General features: G+C 29.8%; 2 protein-coding genes across 5 annotated transcripts; one reads left to right on the forward strand and one right to left on the reverse strand.

Annotated features, from left to right (window-relative positions):
- The first annotated feature begins 3,212 nt into the window (after positions 1-3,212).
- Positions 3,213-6,306, forward strand: LOC130827097 (uncharacterized). The gene is made up of 9 exons (XM_057692716.1): positions 3,213-3,482; positions 3,946-4,028; positions 4,129-4,194; positions 4,322-4,419; positions 4,832-4,869; positions 5,252-5,339; positions 5,431-5,745; positions 5,847-5,912; positions 6,001-6,306. Exons 2-9 carry the CDS (start codon positions 3,959-3,961, stop codon positions 6,142-6,144), a joined length of 885 nt encoding a protein of 294 aa, XP_057548699.1. The 5' UTR covers positions 3,213-3,482; positions 3,946-3,958; the 3' UTR covers positions 6,145-6,306.
- Positions 6,307-8,644: 2,338 nt separating this feature from the next.
- Positions 8,645-12,201, reverse strand: LOC130827096 (uncharacterized). 4 transcript variants are annotated; one of them, XM_057692713.1, is made up of 11 exons: positions 12,047-12,201; positions 11,748-11,788; positions 10,811-10,891; positions 10,504-10,528; positions 10,341-10,373; positions 10,142-10,263; positions 9,861-9,991; positions 9,547-9,770; positions 9,192-9,451; positions 8,982-9,104; positions 8,645-8,895 (listed from the first exon to the last, which is right to left on the reverse strand). In XM_057692713.1, the coding sequence occupies exons 2-10, from the start codon at positions 11,748-11,750 to the stop codon at positions 9,009-9,011; spliced, it is 975 nt and encodes a 324-aa protein (XP_057548696.1). In that variant the 5' UTR covers positions 11,751-11,788; positions 12,047-12,201; the 3' UTR covers positions 8,645-8,895; positions 8,982-9,008. The 4 variants fall into 4 exon arrangements, with proteins under 4 accessions (XP_057548696.1, XP_057548698.1, XP_057548697.1 ...); XM_057692715.1 differs by adding an exon at positions 11,230-11,327 and having other exon boundaries at positions 8,645-9,104; positions 12,047-12,200; XM_057692714.1 differs by adding an exon at positions 11,230-11,330 and having other exon boundaries at positions 8,645-9,104; positions 12,047-12,200.
- Positions 12,202-15,105: the final 2,904 nt, after the last annotated feature.

Here is a 15,105-nt window from a genome sequence, read left to right on the forward strand (position 1 = left end):
TTGAATTCGTACTTAAAACGCATCTCAGAATTCGATATATAGACAAATCATCCGCATTAAATTCTTAATAGTGTTATTAAGCGTGATTTACATTTATTAATTATGTTTTAACTCCAATGGCATTTTTGTAATTCTTTTAAATCCAGGGGCAACTAAGTAATTTTAGGGGGTGGCGAAAAAATGAAAAGGGGTGGCGAATAATAGCAACACCCATATTTTAACCTTTAATGTCTCTAATTGTATATAATAGAATTATAAAATATTAAAATTAATAATATTTATATCAAGATGAATAAAAAAAGATTACACTTGACTATATTTAACTTATAGTTTAAGAATAAGTATAAATCAAAAGTGATTAATAAATAGTAACATAAAAGTAAATGAGATAAGTAACAAGAATATAAGGGAGTAGTATATATGTCCGTGCGATACACAAATGTATATATAGATACATATAAATAAAATGTAATATAGATATATAAACTAATGATAACAATGTAATTGTGATAATTTAAAAAGTAAAGATATTAAAAATTCATAATTGTTTTAACGAAACTGATTTATATGGAAAACAAATTAGTTTTAGTGATATTACTTCATGAAAGATAATCTTATTAATATCTAATAAACACAATTTAAAATTAGATTTGCAAGCAAAACTTTCTTTTCATTAATGTTTTAATCACAAAAATAAATAATTAAAAAATTAAAAAAGAACTTTAAATTTCTGTAGCTTTAGGAGATATATGAGTTGAAGAAGAGATTGTTAATTCTTACATTTTATAAGTTGGAATATTGTACAACTAAATGATTGCACTGAATTAATTATATATCCAATGGAAAAATATGAATAATGAAAAAAGATAATAAAAACAAAAAAAGGGCTAGAAAATGATGTTCTAATAATGAGAAAATATATTCAATTATGAAAGACAAGGATTTAAATACACTCCCTCATATCCTCTAACCCTAAACTGGTTAAAAACATATATTCTAAACCTTATTTCATAAGTAAATCTTACAAATTTAATCCTTCCTTTAACAATTAAAGCATACCTGTTTCAAAATTTCAAAGTGCTTGATGAAAAAACTTTCAAAATTTGAAAATATGTCATATATGACTTATACAAATTTTGAATCAATCAAAAACAATTAAAATAATATCTTACTTAGTTTATTTAGCTACATATAGCCAAAATTATTGGGTGATTAATTTTTATTTAAAATCAATCGTAAACATTTATAATTACAGTAAATAGAAAACGAAATTAGGTAAATATATGCATTACTGTAAAATTATTGGGTGATTAATTTTTCTTTAAAATCAATCGTAAACATTTATAATCACAGTAAATAGAAAACGAAATTAGATAAATATATACATTACTATAAAATTATTTTAATTTTGATTTAAATACATGTTATAGCATTTTCTATCTTTATGTTATGTGATAAAAAGTAAATTTATATTTTTTTGAATTAGCTCCATTTAAACATAGCTAACTAGGATAGGAACCCGTGCGATGCACGAATTTTAAATACGTTAATATTTTAATAAAATTTTAGACTATTTTTATTGTAATTTTTGTCATTAAAGTGTTAATACATTTTTAAAAAGGAATAATTGTATTATCGAAAATAGACAATATTTTTAGTTGATTGATTTTTATTGCACTATATTTGGTAGCTGAGATAGTCTGATTGCATACAGATTGATTGCAATTGACTGTTTTTTGCATTAATTTATTTGTTGCCAAATTCATATTCAATTCAATATTCTTGACATTTTTCCTAAAATTCAAAACTGTAACTATGATAGTCTAACAATGTAAATGATTGATTTTAATGATCTATTAAATAAATATTATGTCATTTTAGTTTTAAAGAACAATTGCTGGAAAAAAGACAATTATGTACTTCTAGTAATTTCCTAAATTACAGTATAATTAGAATAAATGTAATTTATTATGCAGTATAGTTTTCTTCGTAGCATACCTTTTTAAACAGTACATCATATATATTACAGTGTAATTCCAATAATTTATCAGACAATATATAATTTTCTACATAGTACATTATATATTTCCTAGTATAATTTTTTAAACAATACATTTATATATAATAGTGTAATTGAAATTAATTGTAATTTATTGCATCCATTAATGTATAAATTTTTCCAAAAATGAAAATTCCTAAATATGGTAAATCCAAAAATAAATGTCAATCAGTCAAATTTCATTAATAGCGTCCAATGAAAAAAAGACAAATGATATGCTCACAATCAAACTATCTTATTCTATTATACAATAAAATTAATAGAATGTATGATTAGATGTTTGATTTTGCTTTTTTGTTCTATTATATCAAAAGTGATTGTGGTTCAATGGATAGAGCATTTGCAATTTTGCATGTAGAGCATAAGGTTTGAGATTTGATCTCTACTGGATGCAGATATCAGTTGGAGGGTTTCTTGACTGCGTGCATCTCTCTTTACTCCCTCCTTGAAGAAACGAATAATTTATCTGCATTTTTTACCTTTTTAAAAATAACAGAGTGAAAAAATAATTTGTGAAGTAATCAAAATTTAATAAATCTCAAGAATCCATATGCAGAACTTCCAAAAATTATCATTTAAAATTTTCAGATCTATTTAATAGATATGATGATTTGGGATCCCATAAAGTAAATAGAAAAACCCCTTGCTCACCTCAAAAAAGAACCAAAGAAGATAAAAGGATGGTGAAAAAAAGTTGCACTAATTCTTTATTGATATGGTGAGACAACCTCAATTAACTCAATCCAAAGTTTTTTAAAAAAGCTCATACCATGTACAATTTAAATTTTATTATTTTTTAATATTTTTTTTTTACTAATGAGCTATTTGTGGGAGCTCGTCTCACACGGTCTCATGTAAGACTTGCGGAAAAAATTGAGGATAAAGTTGAAAAAAGAGATGAAAACTACTCCCTCTGTTTGTTTTGTTCTTTTTCATAGTTTTAAAAGCAAATTTTGAGTATCAATATCTTTAAATAAGCATAATAAAAAATTATAAAAAATACTTAATAAAAAATATATATATATTATGATGAATTTAATAAGATCTCATAAATATATATAATCTTTTAAATATGTCTAAAAAATATTAATCAAATTTTTTAATTTTTAAATTGAAATATTTCAAATGAAAAGAAGGAGGGAAAAAAAAAATAGACAAAGCGGAAAGGTATAATCGCACAAGAGAGTCAGAGAAATAAGCTAGAAAATAGAAAAAGAGAAAGGAGGGAACATAAATTAATATGTATATTCCATGGAACGAAACTTCAATCCTTTTTTTACACTTAACGGCAAAACTCCCATGCTTTCATTTCGTTTTTTTCTTTTCTCTATTTAAAGAGGGCATTGAACCCCTTCCTTACCGTTACCCTCTCTGTAATCTTCCTTCATTTTCTCCCTTTTTCTTTGCCGACATTTTAAATCTGGTAAATCACCGAGATTTTAGTTTCATTTTTTTTTCTTTTTCTTTTTTGATCATGATGGAATTTACGTTAATTGTTTAAAATATCATAGATTTTCATATATGATGCTGTAATTGTTTGCTTGAATGTTTACTGTTATATCATATGTGATTACAATTCAAGTATATGTATATTTGTTTTCCAATTAAATTGTTTCTAGTTAGCGAATTTATGATCTGATGAAGTTATATTCTTGTTTATTTTTTGAGGTTTTAATGTTGTGATTTTCACCCATTTAGAAAAATAGAATATTTTTTTTTTAGAAATTTGTGTTGGTTCAAGTAATTTCTGGAAACTTCTATCAAGAAAGAAACCATTTATCATTTTTGTTTGGTGAAACAATGGTAAAATATAGAAGTATCTAATAATGCTTATACATTCTGTTGAAGTTATCTAATTTTTTTGTTAAAAAAAAAAAATTCCCCAGATTTTTTCTTAGAATGGAGTATGAATTAGATCATCACAGAAACCATCATGATTTCAAGGCCAAATATGACTGCGTTTTATTTGGTAATATTTTCTGCTGTAAATCCTTATATTCTTTTAGTTTTTCAAATCCAATGCCATGTAATTTAAGCAATAATTATCTTAAAATTTTATTGAATTTTAGATCTTGATGATACCCTCTATCCCTTCAGTTCTGGGATTGCTGGTCATTGCTCAAAAAACATTCAAGGTACCTTTTCTTAATTGAATCTTTTACGGAATAGGTATACAGCTATATATGAAAATATGAATCATTACATATCCTTATTTAAATTGGTAATAACCCAAAAAAGAATTTTTTGTTATGAAACTTTCAGATTACATGATACAACAACTTGGTATAGAGGAAAGTAAAGTTCCTGATATGTGCTATGTTCTTTACAAGTATTATGGAACCACAATGGCCGGTCTTAGGGTAGGATATCAATTCTTTTTAGATACCTCATGTCCAATCTGGTAATCAATATTAAATGTTGGGAATAATAATGAAAAATTAATATAATTTTGGTAGGAATATCTTTTGACAAGTTAAATGGTCATATGCTTAATTTTTTTTTTCAATAATCTCATTTTTTTTCACAAAATTCATTTCCATGCATTACCATTTGAAAATATGGTATTAGGTGACAATGAAAAATTATAAAAAAAAACTTTTATATAATTAAATTTTCATTACCATGAAAATGATATGATATAATGAAAATTTACACTATAAATCATTGTCATTCCCACCATTTTGTATTTACCAAATGGGCCGTTAGTGTTTTAATTTGTCATTTATACCATTTTTCTTACTCCTAATTGATCTTTTTGTCATCTGACATCAGGCAATCGGGTTTAAGTTCGACTATGATCACTACCACAGGTATAACTTCATCACACCTTTCCTTGAATCAAGTGTTTATGGAGTTTATAGATTAATGGTATTAATTCAATGAGAGGTTAAAATAATGTGACATCTAATCCTTACACTGTTAGGGGAGGGAAGACTGGTGTATATTCCTTGTATAAAATGTAAATGAGTTCTCCATTCCTATTCGCTTTCACACATTTCCGTCGCCTTTCAATATCTGAATGACGGATATACGATCCCTCCCTTTACCTCTCGTTTCTTTCCCTCCACTTCCCTCTCCTTCCTTTCCGTCCATTTTCTTCCATCCAAACACACCATAAATGTCGATACATTGCGTTGTTTAGACAGTTGACTGTGATAAAAGCTGAGCATCATTGCATTCTATGGTTTGCAGGCTGGTTCATGGGAGATTACCCTATGATTTTCTAAAACCCGATCCAGTTTTAAGGAACATATTACTTAGTCTACCAATTCGCAAAGTGGTAATGTTTGTTCTCTATCCAAATACTTGAATAAGTAGAAGAAAGTATCAATTTTTGGTCTAGATGTTCTAAATTTGGTGCAAATGTTTAGATTTTGACTAACTCTGACGAGCGTCATGCTGCTGAAGTTCTAAAAAGGCTTGGTTTAGAGGATTGTTTTGAAAGCATTATCTGTTTCGAGACACTAAACCCCACTAAAAACAGTGAAAGTGAAGATGGGGAGAAAGCTCCTGATGTTGAAGATTCAGACTTGCATAGCTCAATTTCTGATACCGAAATTTTCAACATCATGGAATATCAGCCTAGTTCTGGCTTAGCCCTTCCACCAACCCCAGTCATTTGTAAACCATTTGAAGCTGCATTTGAGCAGACCTTTAAGATAGCTGGAATTGACCCCAAAAGAACTGTAAGCTCGTTCTTTTATTTGTTCTTTGATACAAATACATGTTAAGCAAACATTTACTCGGACTAACATAATTATATCTACTATCAATTGCTGTATTGTAGTTATTTTTCGATGACAGTGTTCGCAATATAAGCACTGGAAAAAATATGGGTCTTCATACCGTTTTGGTAAGTTTGATTCTCACCTGAAAATGGCGAAGTAAAATTTTTGTATAAAAGTTAAACCGGTTTCTTCAATTGTGTTTATACAATGCAGGTTGGAAAATCTGAAAGAACAGCAGGGGCAGATTATGCCTTAGAAAGTATCCACAATATCAAAGAGGCATTCCCAGAATTGTTGGATGACGAAGAGAGATCGGAGACTGTCAGTTATTCACAGAAAATTGCCGTAGAAGCTTAATTTATATATTCTATAGCAAAAGATGAACTTAAATTATATGCTTTGGTTCTGATTTTACTAACGGTAATGTCTTTTTATATATGTGAATTCTCCACTTAATAAATACGTGGATGTAGAATAGTTTCTGAATTTGATATCAATATAGAACTTACTATTATTGTCTTTTGGCATGGGATCTTCGTTCTCTTTTGGATTCCTTTTTTTCTTAAGAACATTCTGTCTCCCCTGTTAGAAAAAGATTCAACCATTTTTATAGAAGAAATTGAACCATCTTCTAGAAGGTGACCAGAATTGTGGAAGTTGAATTTCTCTGTGGTGTAAAATGACTATGAAAATTAAAATGTTAACATGTATGATGTGACTATCTTTGAAAAGGATGGGTAGGAATCACGAAACTTGAGCCAAGTAATTCTAGATTTCTGATGCAGAACACTTCCAATACTAGCCAATTTTTGTGCAAAATGAACAGGGAATTGGAGAGTATCTTTCACTTTCATTGGTGCTCTAACGCCTTAATATTATGCTCTTTGACGCTTACAAGAGCACACCAACCCTTACGGCCCATTTGGTTAATAATATTAAAATAGTGATAATAGTATTTATTTTCTTCAAACACATAATCTCTTCACATTTTAGTATTAAGCTTTAGTAGTAATTTTAGTATTAGTTACCATGGTTCATCAAACACATTTTCTTCATATTTTCCCATCATTACCATATACTACCTTTACAATTTGCAATGGATAGAAATAATTTTGTGAAGAAAAAATAGAAAATACTAAAAGAAGTATGACCATAAACCTTATAATTTTCTCTCTTATTCTACTCATTACTCTCATTTATGTTTTGTTAACTATTTAGTGAGCACTTTTAATTTGTAATTTAGTCTTAATCTATGAGTTGAAATATAGTCATGTGTGATCTTGTTTGATTCATTTTAATACATGGATTATTAATATTAACTTTTTAAATTATTAATTAAGAATAATTAGAGATATTAATAACTAAAATATTAGCTCGTGAAATGTTAAAAACTAAATGGAACTAATGCGTTGAATAAGAGGTAGGGCCAACAACTAAATAACTTGTAGCTGTATTCATTAGTTCTATGAGAGTACATAGAGTTGTAATTAAGAATTAACATATTTAATGTAATGTGCTCACCACTTTCTTTAGTTTGTATTCACACATCCTTTATTATTTTCTCTCCGTAAATCCTACCTACAATTTAGTAGTCCCTATTTGTTGGTGGCAAGAATAGTAAAATGGCCAGGCGAGCACGACATGCCATTCACCTATTTATACCCACCCAAAATTTGAATACCCATTGTCTACTCATCACTCATAATGGGCAAAATTTTAATATTAACGTATGCTCACATGGGTATGAATTTAATCTCACCTTACCCACTAAGGGGAATTGAGTGTGCGCAACACGGTTATATCCTCCTTATATGTCTCTCACTTGCTCTATGTCCACATTATATACACTTCATACAATCGTAGTACCTTACATATTTATTTGTATATTTAATTTTATTTAAACCATACTTGTAATAATATAAAATTTGTATCCTTTAATTTTTTGTCTATAGTTTATAATAAAAATATACAAAATTGATATAAAGTAGTACATTGTTGATATGGGGTGAGTGGTGCAAAGTAGTACATTGTTGATATGGGGTGAGTGGTGCGGATTAGAGTTTAGGCTTCTGGTTTCGGTTTTTAATTTTTCAATCCAATTCAAACCAAATTAAACTGCAATTCAAATTAAATCAAACAAAATTTATAAGGTTGACTTTTCTAGTCCAATCCAAACCAAATTTCTAACTAAAAACAAATCTAAACTACAAATATATCGAATTAAATCACCAAAATCGTAAAGCAAACAATATTTAAAATTATAGTAGCAATAATGGGAATGACAAAATGAAATCTAATTATTGAATCAAGGTTTATTATTGTTATAGGAACACTTATGTCGTTCGAGTTAGTATCGCCAATTAAAATCTTCTAATTGCACATCAAGTTGCACAAGATACACTCAATAAGTAGTTTAGCTCAATGTAAAAAGTGAGCTTCTATTTTAATTCACTTGAGAATATCGAATTTTCGATTTTTTGTATGCTCAAACCTAATCTAAACCTAGATATTTTGGTTTTAAAAATTTCAATCCAAAACAAAACCGATTTATAAAGAATTCAAACCATATTTTTTATTTGATTTGCAGTATCTATCCGAATAACTTTCACCCTTATTGTGGATCAAGCGGGTATGAACCAAGATAGGTGGGCCTGGAGTGGGGCAAGTAGATATGCGGCAGGCAAAATCTCATATCCATCACATAGTCACACTCATGACGGATAAGATTTTTTATACCCATATCAACGCACTACACCCTAAATTCATACCCTTATGTGCCCCAATTGAAACAAATACTGCGCAAAATCCGTATAATTTTACACCCCTGTCATCCCTAGGTGCTAGGTGGTGCAATCTCTTTGTCACAGAAGGAGTAATTGACCATTCTTGTCTTATCTTTGCAAAAAGAGTAGCTTTTTTGTAAATAGATGACATATAAACAATTCAATAACTAAGCAGCCAAAACTAGACAGCTATATGCAAAACAAGTATCAATAGTACTGCAGTCAATAGCAAGAGACTGGGAACCAAGTAAAATATACTGTATGCTGAACCTTTTAACCAATGCCCAATTTGTATGCAGTCAAGCAGCCATCCAAAATGTTGTACCTAACAATGGTTAAGTACGGGTTAAGACAAGTTTCTTCGAAACTAGGTATAGATAACAATGACCATGAGAACAGTCAGCTCCATACTGATATATGAATATATACTCTCCGTGATCAGCTTTTTAGTGTATATTTCTTCCCCGTGAATGCTTGGAACTTTGGTTCCTCTGCTTTAACAGGTGGCTCCTCGCTTTTTGCTGCCTGAGTGCTCTGATCATAAGATAAGCATATGCATCAACCAAAAGAATCAGGATTGCACCGAAGGAAGAAAGGATTTATGAACAAAAGTAGACATACTTTTGGTGTTACATTTGAGGCTTGGTCTGAACTTGACCCAAATACAAGTTTCCCATTAGGCCGAGTAGAAGTAATAGAGCTTAATGGTGTTTCTTTCTCCTTGCACAAAGAAGCAGCAGAAGTTGCTGCTACTTCAGATTTAGTCGACACTGGAATGGTGGTTGTTTCTTCAGCAGCCGCTGAAGACTTCCCATCTAAACGTCTCCCTGGTCCTGTAAATGGGTTAAATTTGGTGACTTTCTTAGCCGGCTCTTCTTCATCTAAGGAAACGGGATTTTAACAGGTTAGTATCTCGGATTAGCCATGTAATAGAACTACTGAGAAGAACAGCATAAAAAAGAAAAAGACGAGAAACCTTCTGATCTTGGCTTCTTTGTTGGTGTTGTACGTGACGGCTTCTCAGGTTCTTTGTAATCAAGGGGTGGTGCAAAGTCGACCTCACAGTCAGTCTCGATGATACTTACTGCTGCTGAAGGTTTGGTTTCTACTACATCGATGTAAAACTTTTTGTTGTTATAAGCAACCATGATAGTGTCCCCCGTGGTTAAACAAGAGAAGTTCCTCAAAGCTGTCTCCAACCTGCAAGAAGACATGAAGAATAAATATCGATCGAAATCAAGCCAAAATCTAGTCTTCGTGTCAAATACAAAGCTTAGGCTAACAACTTACACAGCTTTAGGGTTGGATATATCCAAAAAATCCTTGGTGTGAGGTTGGAGTTTTACGAACGAGCCCTTCGATAGGCTGGCATTCTTAACTTGCACAATGTCTCCCTCTGAAAGAAGCATATTCTCCATCATCTAATACAACAAAAATAATGCATTCAATGAATTTATTTGAGCTGTAACAACAAAGAAAAAACACTCGGTATACAGAGTGTTCTAAGTAAGCTCTCCGTCCTCTCGGATTTATTTTGATTGATCGAGTTAATCAAACAAAGAAATCATTACCCAGTATGGGAGATATATTAGACCCTCATCAGCAATAAATTCCAGCACTCCACAGTGAGTGACACGACTAGCAGATGGATTGCTCAGCTCGAACAGCATCGGATACTCAATGTGCAGAAATGCTAGAAGGCAAATCAAATTATTTCAAGTGGGTAAGAACTACATGAATCCGATGGTAAGTGCATATAAAGGCGCTTACCAAGTCGATCAAGAGCAGATGGAGGCATTATGACTGCGTTACAAAAGTAAGTAATGAGCTCACAAAACAAAAAAGTAGCTAATGTTGCAAATAAGTTAACAAGGTATGTAAATAAACCAAATGTGCAAGTGAAGAAATCTAGCTTCGTAGATCATATACATACTCTTATCACCCTTCTCCAAATGCGGCTGTACAAACAAAAACGAACTTGGATCACTAACAAGGAAACAGCAAAGCACTGCTTAGTGCAACAAATGGCTTATATCACAAAGGAATTAATGCCTGGTCATACAAGGTGAGAAGGGAATAATCATGAGTTTAATTCAATTTCTATTTATCAAAGACTAAGGTAAATCCAACACACCAAATAAAAGAAGAGCATTGATCAATAAATTGTGTGATACTATGATCAAATGTACTATAACTAAAGAATTATACAAAAGCTAATTCAAGACAGACAGTTGATAAACCTTTTCAATAAAAGAGGAAGGGTAGCATCGATAGTTTTGCGTAAATGACAATCCATCTTGACCATATTCTTCATGATGAGACTGCAACATCATTAACAAACCCATAAATGATTGAAGCTCAATATATTCAACTGAAATCGAGGCAAGTGAAGGTTCCTAATGTAGAAATATACAGTGAAAGCTAGTCCATTTTTGGATGAATCCCAATATGTTGGGACTTAGGCTTTTGACATTGTTGTTGTAGTAGACCTATTTTAAAACGTATTTTGGCCTTTATTTACAAATTAAAGAAAATAGAAGGGTGAAAAAAAATGAGAAATCTAAAAAATTCCACTTGAAAATAATTTTTTTAAGCAAAATAATCATTTTAATTTAATTTTGTTTATAAATATATATTTTATATATCATGTATCTCGTACCCAATCGTTCGCGAGTCAATCTAGGTTCCGTTCCGCGTTCCCGTTCCCGTTCTCCGTTCCAAACTGAATGTCGTTCCAAGTAACAATGGTCGTAGTTGCTACTAACAATTCAAAGCTACCCAAAATCATGATTTCAAATGAAGGTTCCGAATGTTGCAAAATACAGAAAAAATTTAGACCTTTTTTTGACGATCACTGAGATTCATATATGGTTTATGTAGCCGACTCTAATCTTCGGGGACTTAGCTTTGGCATTGATGTTGTAGTAGCTACAAACAATTCAAAGCGCCCCAAAATCGGGATTCCAAATATTATATAGATCACATCATATTGAAAACAATGTTTAATTCAGTACATTCTTTCTGATTCACAAGTTCTAAACCTCAGACTTCTACAGTTTTACACCTATAAGCTAATCAGTTCATCAAAATACTCCAAATCCTCAATGTAAAACAATCAACCAATAAATCAAGAAACAAAACAAAGTAATATTTAAGGATAAATTTATTCTCACATACCATAATTTCTGGGATTTTACAAAATCAGCAGAGACTAGTACCTGTCAAGAACACAGAAAACAATCAAGCAGAGCAGATTATTCAAACAAAGATTAAATAAAAAAATCAAAATTTTGACCCAAAACTTTCCAAGGCACAGAAATGGATAGCCATTTAGATTACGAGTTACAATTATCAAATCCTAATCACCAATCAACAAAGTTATGACACAAAAAGTTAGCCCATAGAAATTAAACATAAATAGAAAAATAAGATAGGTTTTAAGATAATAATGACGAGAGATGATGTTGATGAATTACCCAGAAAAAATGTTTTAACAGTATTTGTCTGTGGGTTCAAGTGATAGGAAAGACAAGGGCTTTATCACCTGAAGTCCTGAAGAACTCACCAAACAAAACGGTGAGAGTAGCCTTTTAAGATTTCAAGTACAGATCATTTTAAAATGAAACGCAGACAGAAATAAGGAAAGTTTTGGGGTATTTTCAAAATAAGCATTAAATATATGAACTAAATAATCTAATTAATACAAAATAAAGAAAAATTAAGAATGTAGGCTTTTTATTTTAAGATCGTTTTTTTGAGAACGGTCTCTCACAAAAATAGTTTTTTTGGATTTTATTTTGGCTTCATATTACTCCCTCTGCCCCTCAATAAAGTTCCATAAAAATGTTAACATTAATTTTTCAATGAAACCTAGACAGAAATAAGTAATGTTTTGGATTTTATTTTGGCTTCTATATTACTCCTTCCGTCCCTCAGTTTCATAAAACTGTTCGCGAGAATTAAAAAAATAAAATTTTTTAGATAGTGAAAATATTATTTTATTAAATAATAAATTTGATTGAGAAAAAAAGGGGACTAAAATTAAAAAAAATTAAAAGAAAGTGGAGAAAATATTGGCACCACGTCTAATAAAAAAAATATTTTTATAAAGTTAGTAGGAAATATATGAGGACTATAACGAATAGAAAAATGTTAAACTAAAGTTAATGGAATATATGTAGGAACCATAAGCATTATTAAAATATTAAAATGAGAATGAGTAAGATTATTTTTGTACAAATTTGTGATATAAATGAAAATATTTTTATGTGAACAACAAATGGAACACTTTAAAATGGAAAATGAGAACTTCTTTAAGGAACAGAGGGAGTATGATATAAGAAATATGGATTGGAGGTTTTATAAATTGGTTTGGATTTTCACCGAAAATTCTAAATTGAAATATTTTGGTTCGAATTAGGTTTGACAAAAAATCAAAATTTCGAATCGAATTAAAGTAGTTTATTTTCGCATTAATAAATTAATAAATGTACTAAAAATTTTAAGCACTCTTACAAACAAAAATAAGCTTAGAATCAACAATTCATGTTACATTATTTCATCGTATTTTTTCTACTATGACTTTTAATTTTTAAATTTATTATTTGGTTTTTAAATTCAGTTTGCAGTTAAATTTTTTTAATGAATGATTTGGACTTAAGAAGTTAAATTGAATTAATTTTGTTTGGTTTGATTTAAATTGTGACTAAATTTGGTTTAAATTTGGATTAAAAAAATCAAAAAGTAAATTAACTTTGGTTTGCTTTGGTTTTACGTAAAAATCTAATCGCAAATTGAACATTCACCCTTATTTATGGATAGTGAATTTCACCCCAAAAATTGTAAACTAAGCAATGATATTCAATACTATCACTAAATTTTGTAAAATTTTTGGAAAAAAAATACAAGTCGCACAAAATGTGCGTCTTAACCTGGTTCAAGTTGCACATTTTGTACAATTTATGTTTTTTCATTTTATATTTTATTTTTTTAAATATACGCATGATATCTTGGAGAATTTTAATGGTAATGAAGTATATTATTCTACTAGATTTATTACGAATAGTCAATTTAAATCAGTAGATAAATTGTATGCTTGAGCTGACCATATAATATTATTATTGGTTTTCATTTTACTCGTGCCTCTTATAAGCAAAAGTAGGGTCATACTACATAAGTATTTATCTACAAGATAGCTATTACTTAGATAATGCGGCTCGTATAGGATTAAGAACCAGGGCATGTGGTTGTCCATTTATGATAATTGGAAATTGCCATAAGCCTGGAGAAAGACCATGCAAGGTGAGAGTGTAACCTAGTGATAAATCAAGGCAAAACCAACATCTATAGTGTACAAAGATGGTGATGTTAAAGCAAGTAAGTTGCTAGGTGACCTTCGAGATCATATCAGGCAACTTAGTGTGGCTAATATATAGCATGTGTTCATCATGACATTATTCAAGCAGAATTTCATGTGGTTTTACACTAGTATGAATTAAATATGCAACCTTAGACAAGCTATTAGACGTGCAAAAAGGATGGTAGGCCTCCTATACAACAATGTCTGTATTTATCACTCGAGCATAAACAACATGGTTTTGATGAATATAAATGCTGATGAAAAGTTGACTAGGTTACTAATGTCAAACCCTAAACTCGTTTAACTTATACGTATATGACCTCATGTTAACCTAATCAATACCACCTACAAAAACTAATGACAAGAAGTGGTCTCTATGTGAGGTTGTTGATATATGACGCGAACAAATCAGACCTTCTTGCTAACTTTTTAGTTGATGAGGGTTGAGGCCACAATTTCCTACAAGTGTTAGGGAGGTTAAGGAATTTTCTTGGTGGTGTTCAGACTCCTAATGTAATTGTAACAAATGTAGGTGTTAGACATTTATTATGTGTATGACCTTTAGGAAATGATGTGAAGAACATGGTATCGGTGAACATATATGTAAACAAAACAAAAAAGGAGAGATATTTTGGCGTATGTAGTAGAATCCTATGGTTAATAAATCCAAAGTTGCTGATTATGAATACCATGATAATCAGTCATTTTCCTACATAATTAAAAATAATAAAAATAACAAATCAAACATATAATGCTCATAGTGATCAAACAATAAATAGCAATTAATTGGACAATAATATTAAAGTAATTAATAAATTACAAAATCAAAAAAGTTAATATTAATCATTTTAAAATAAAATTAATAACAAATTTATTACTTTTTAACAATAATAAATAATAACTTAAAAATAATCAATAATTAATTAAATAATAGAAATTAATTAATAAAATTATTTATATTTACAATAATACATAAATAATTTATTATGAAATTCAACAAGTAATAAAAAAATTATTACACAATCGCACCTTATATTGTGACTTGACCTACAGTCGCACATTTTTTTGCGACTTGACCTAGGTCAAGTTGCACAAAACGTATTGTAACAACCCAAATTACGTATTAACTCGTAAGTTAGGTCATAATGTGGTTACTCAATCCAAAGGATCCATGTC

This window comes from Amaranthus tricolor, chromosome 11 (assembly GCF_026212465.1).
Source record: "Amaranthus tricolor cultivar Red isolate AtriRed21 chromosome 11, ASM2621246v1, whole genome shotgun sequence".
Taxonomy (NCBI): Eukaryota; Viridiplantae; Streptophyta; class Magnoliopsida; order Caryophyllales; family Amaranthaceae; genus Amaranthus; species Amaranthus tricolor.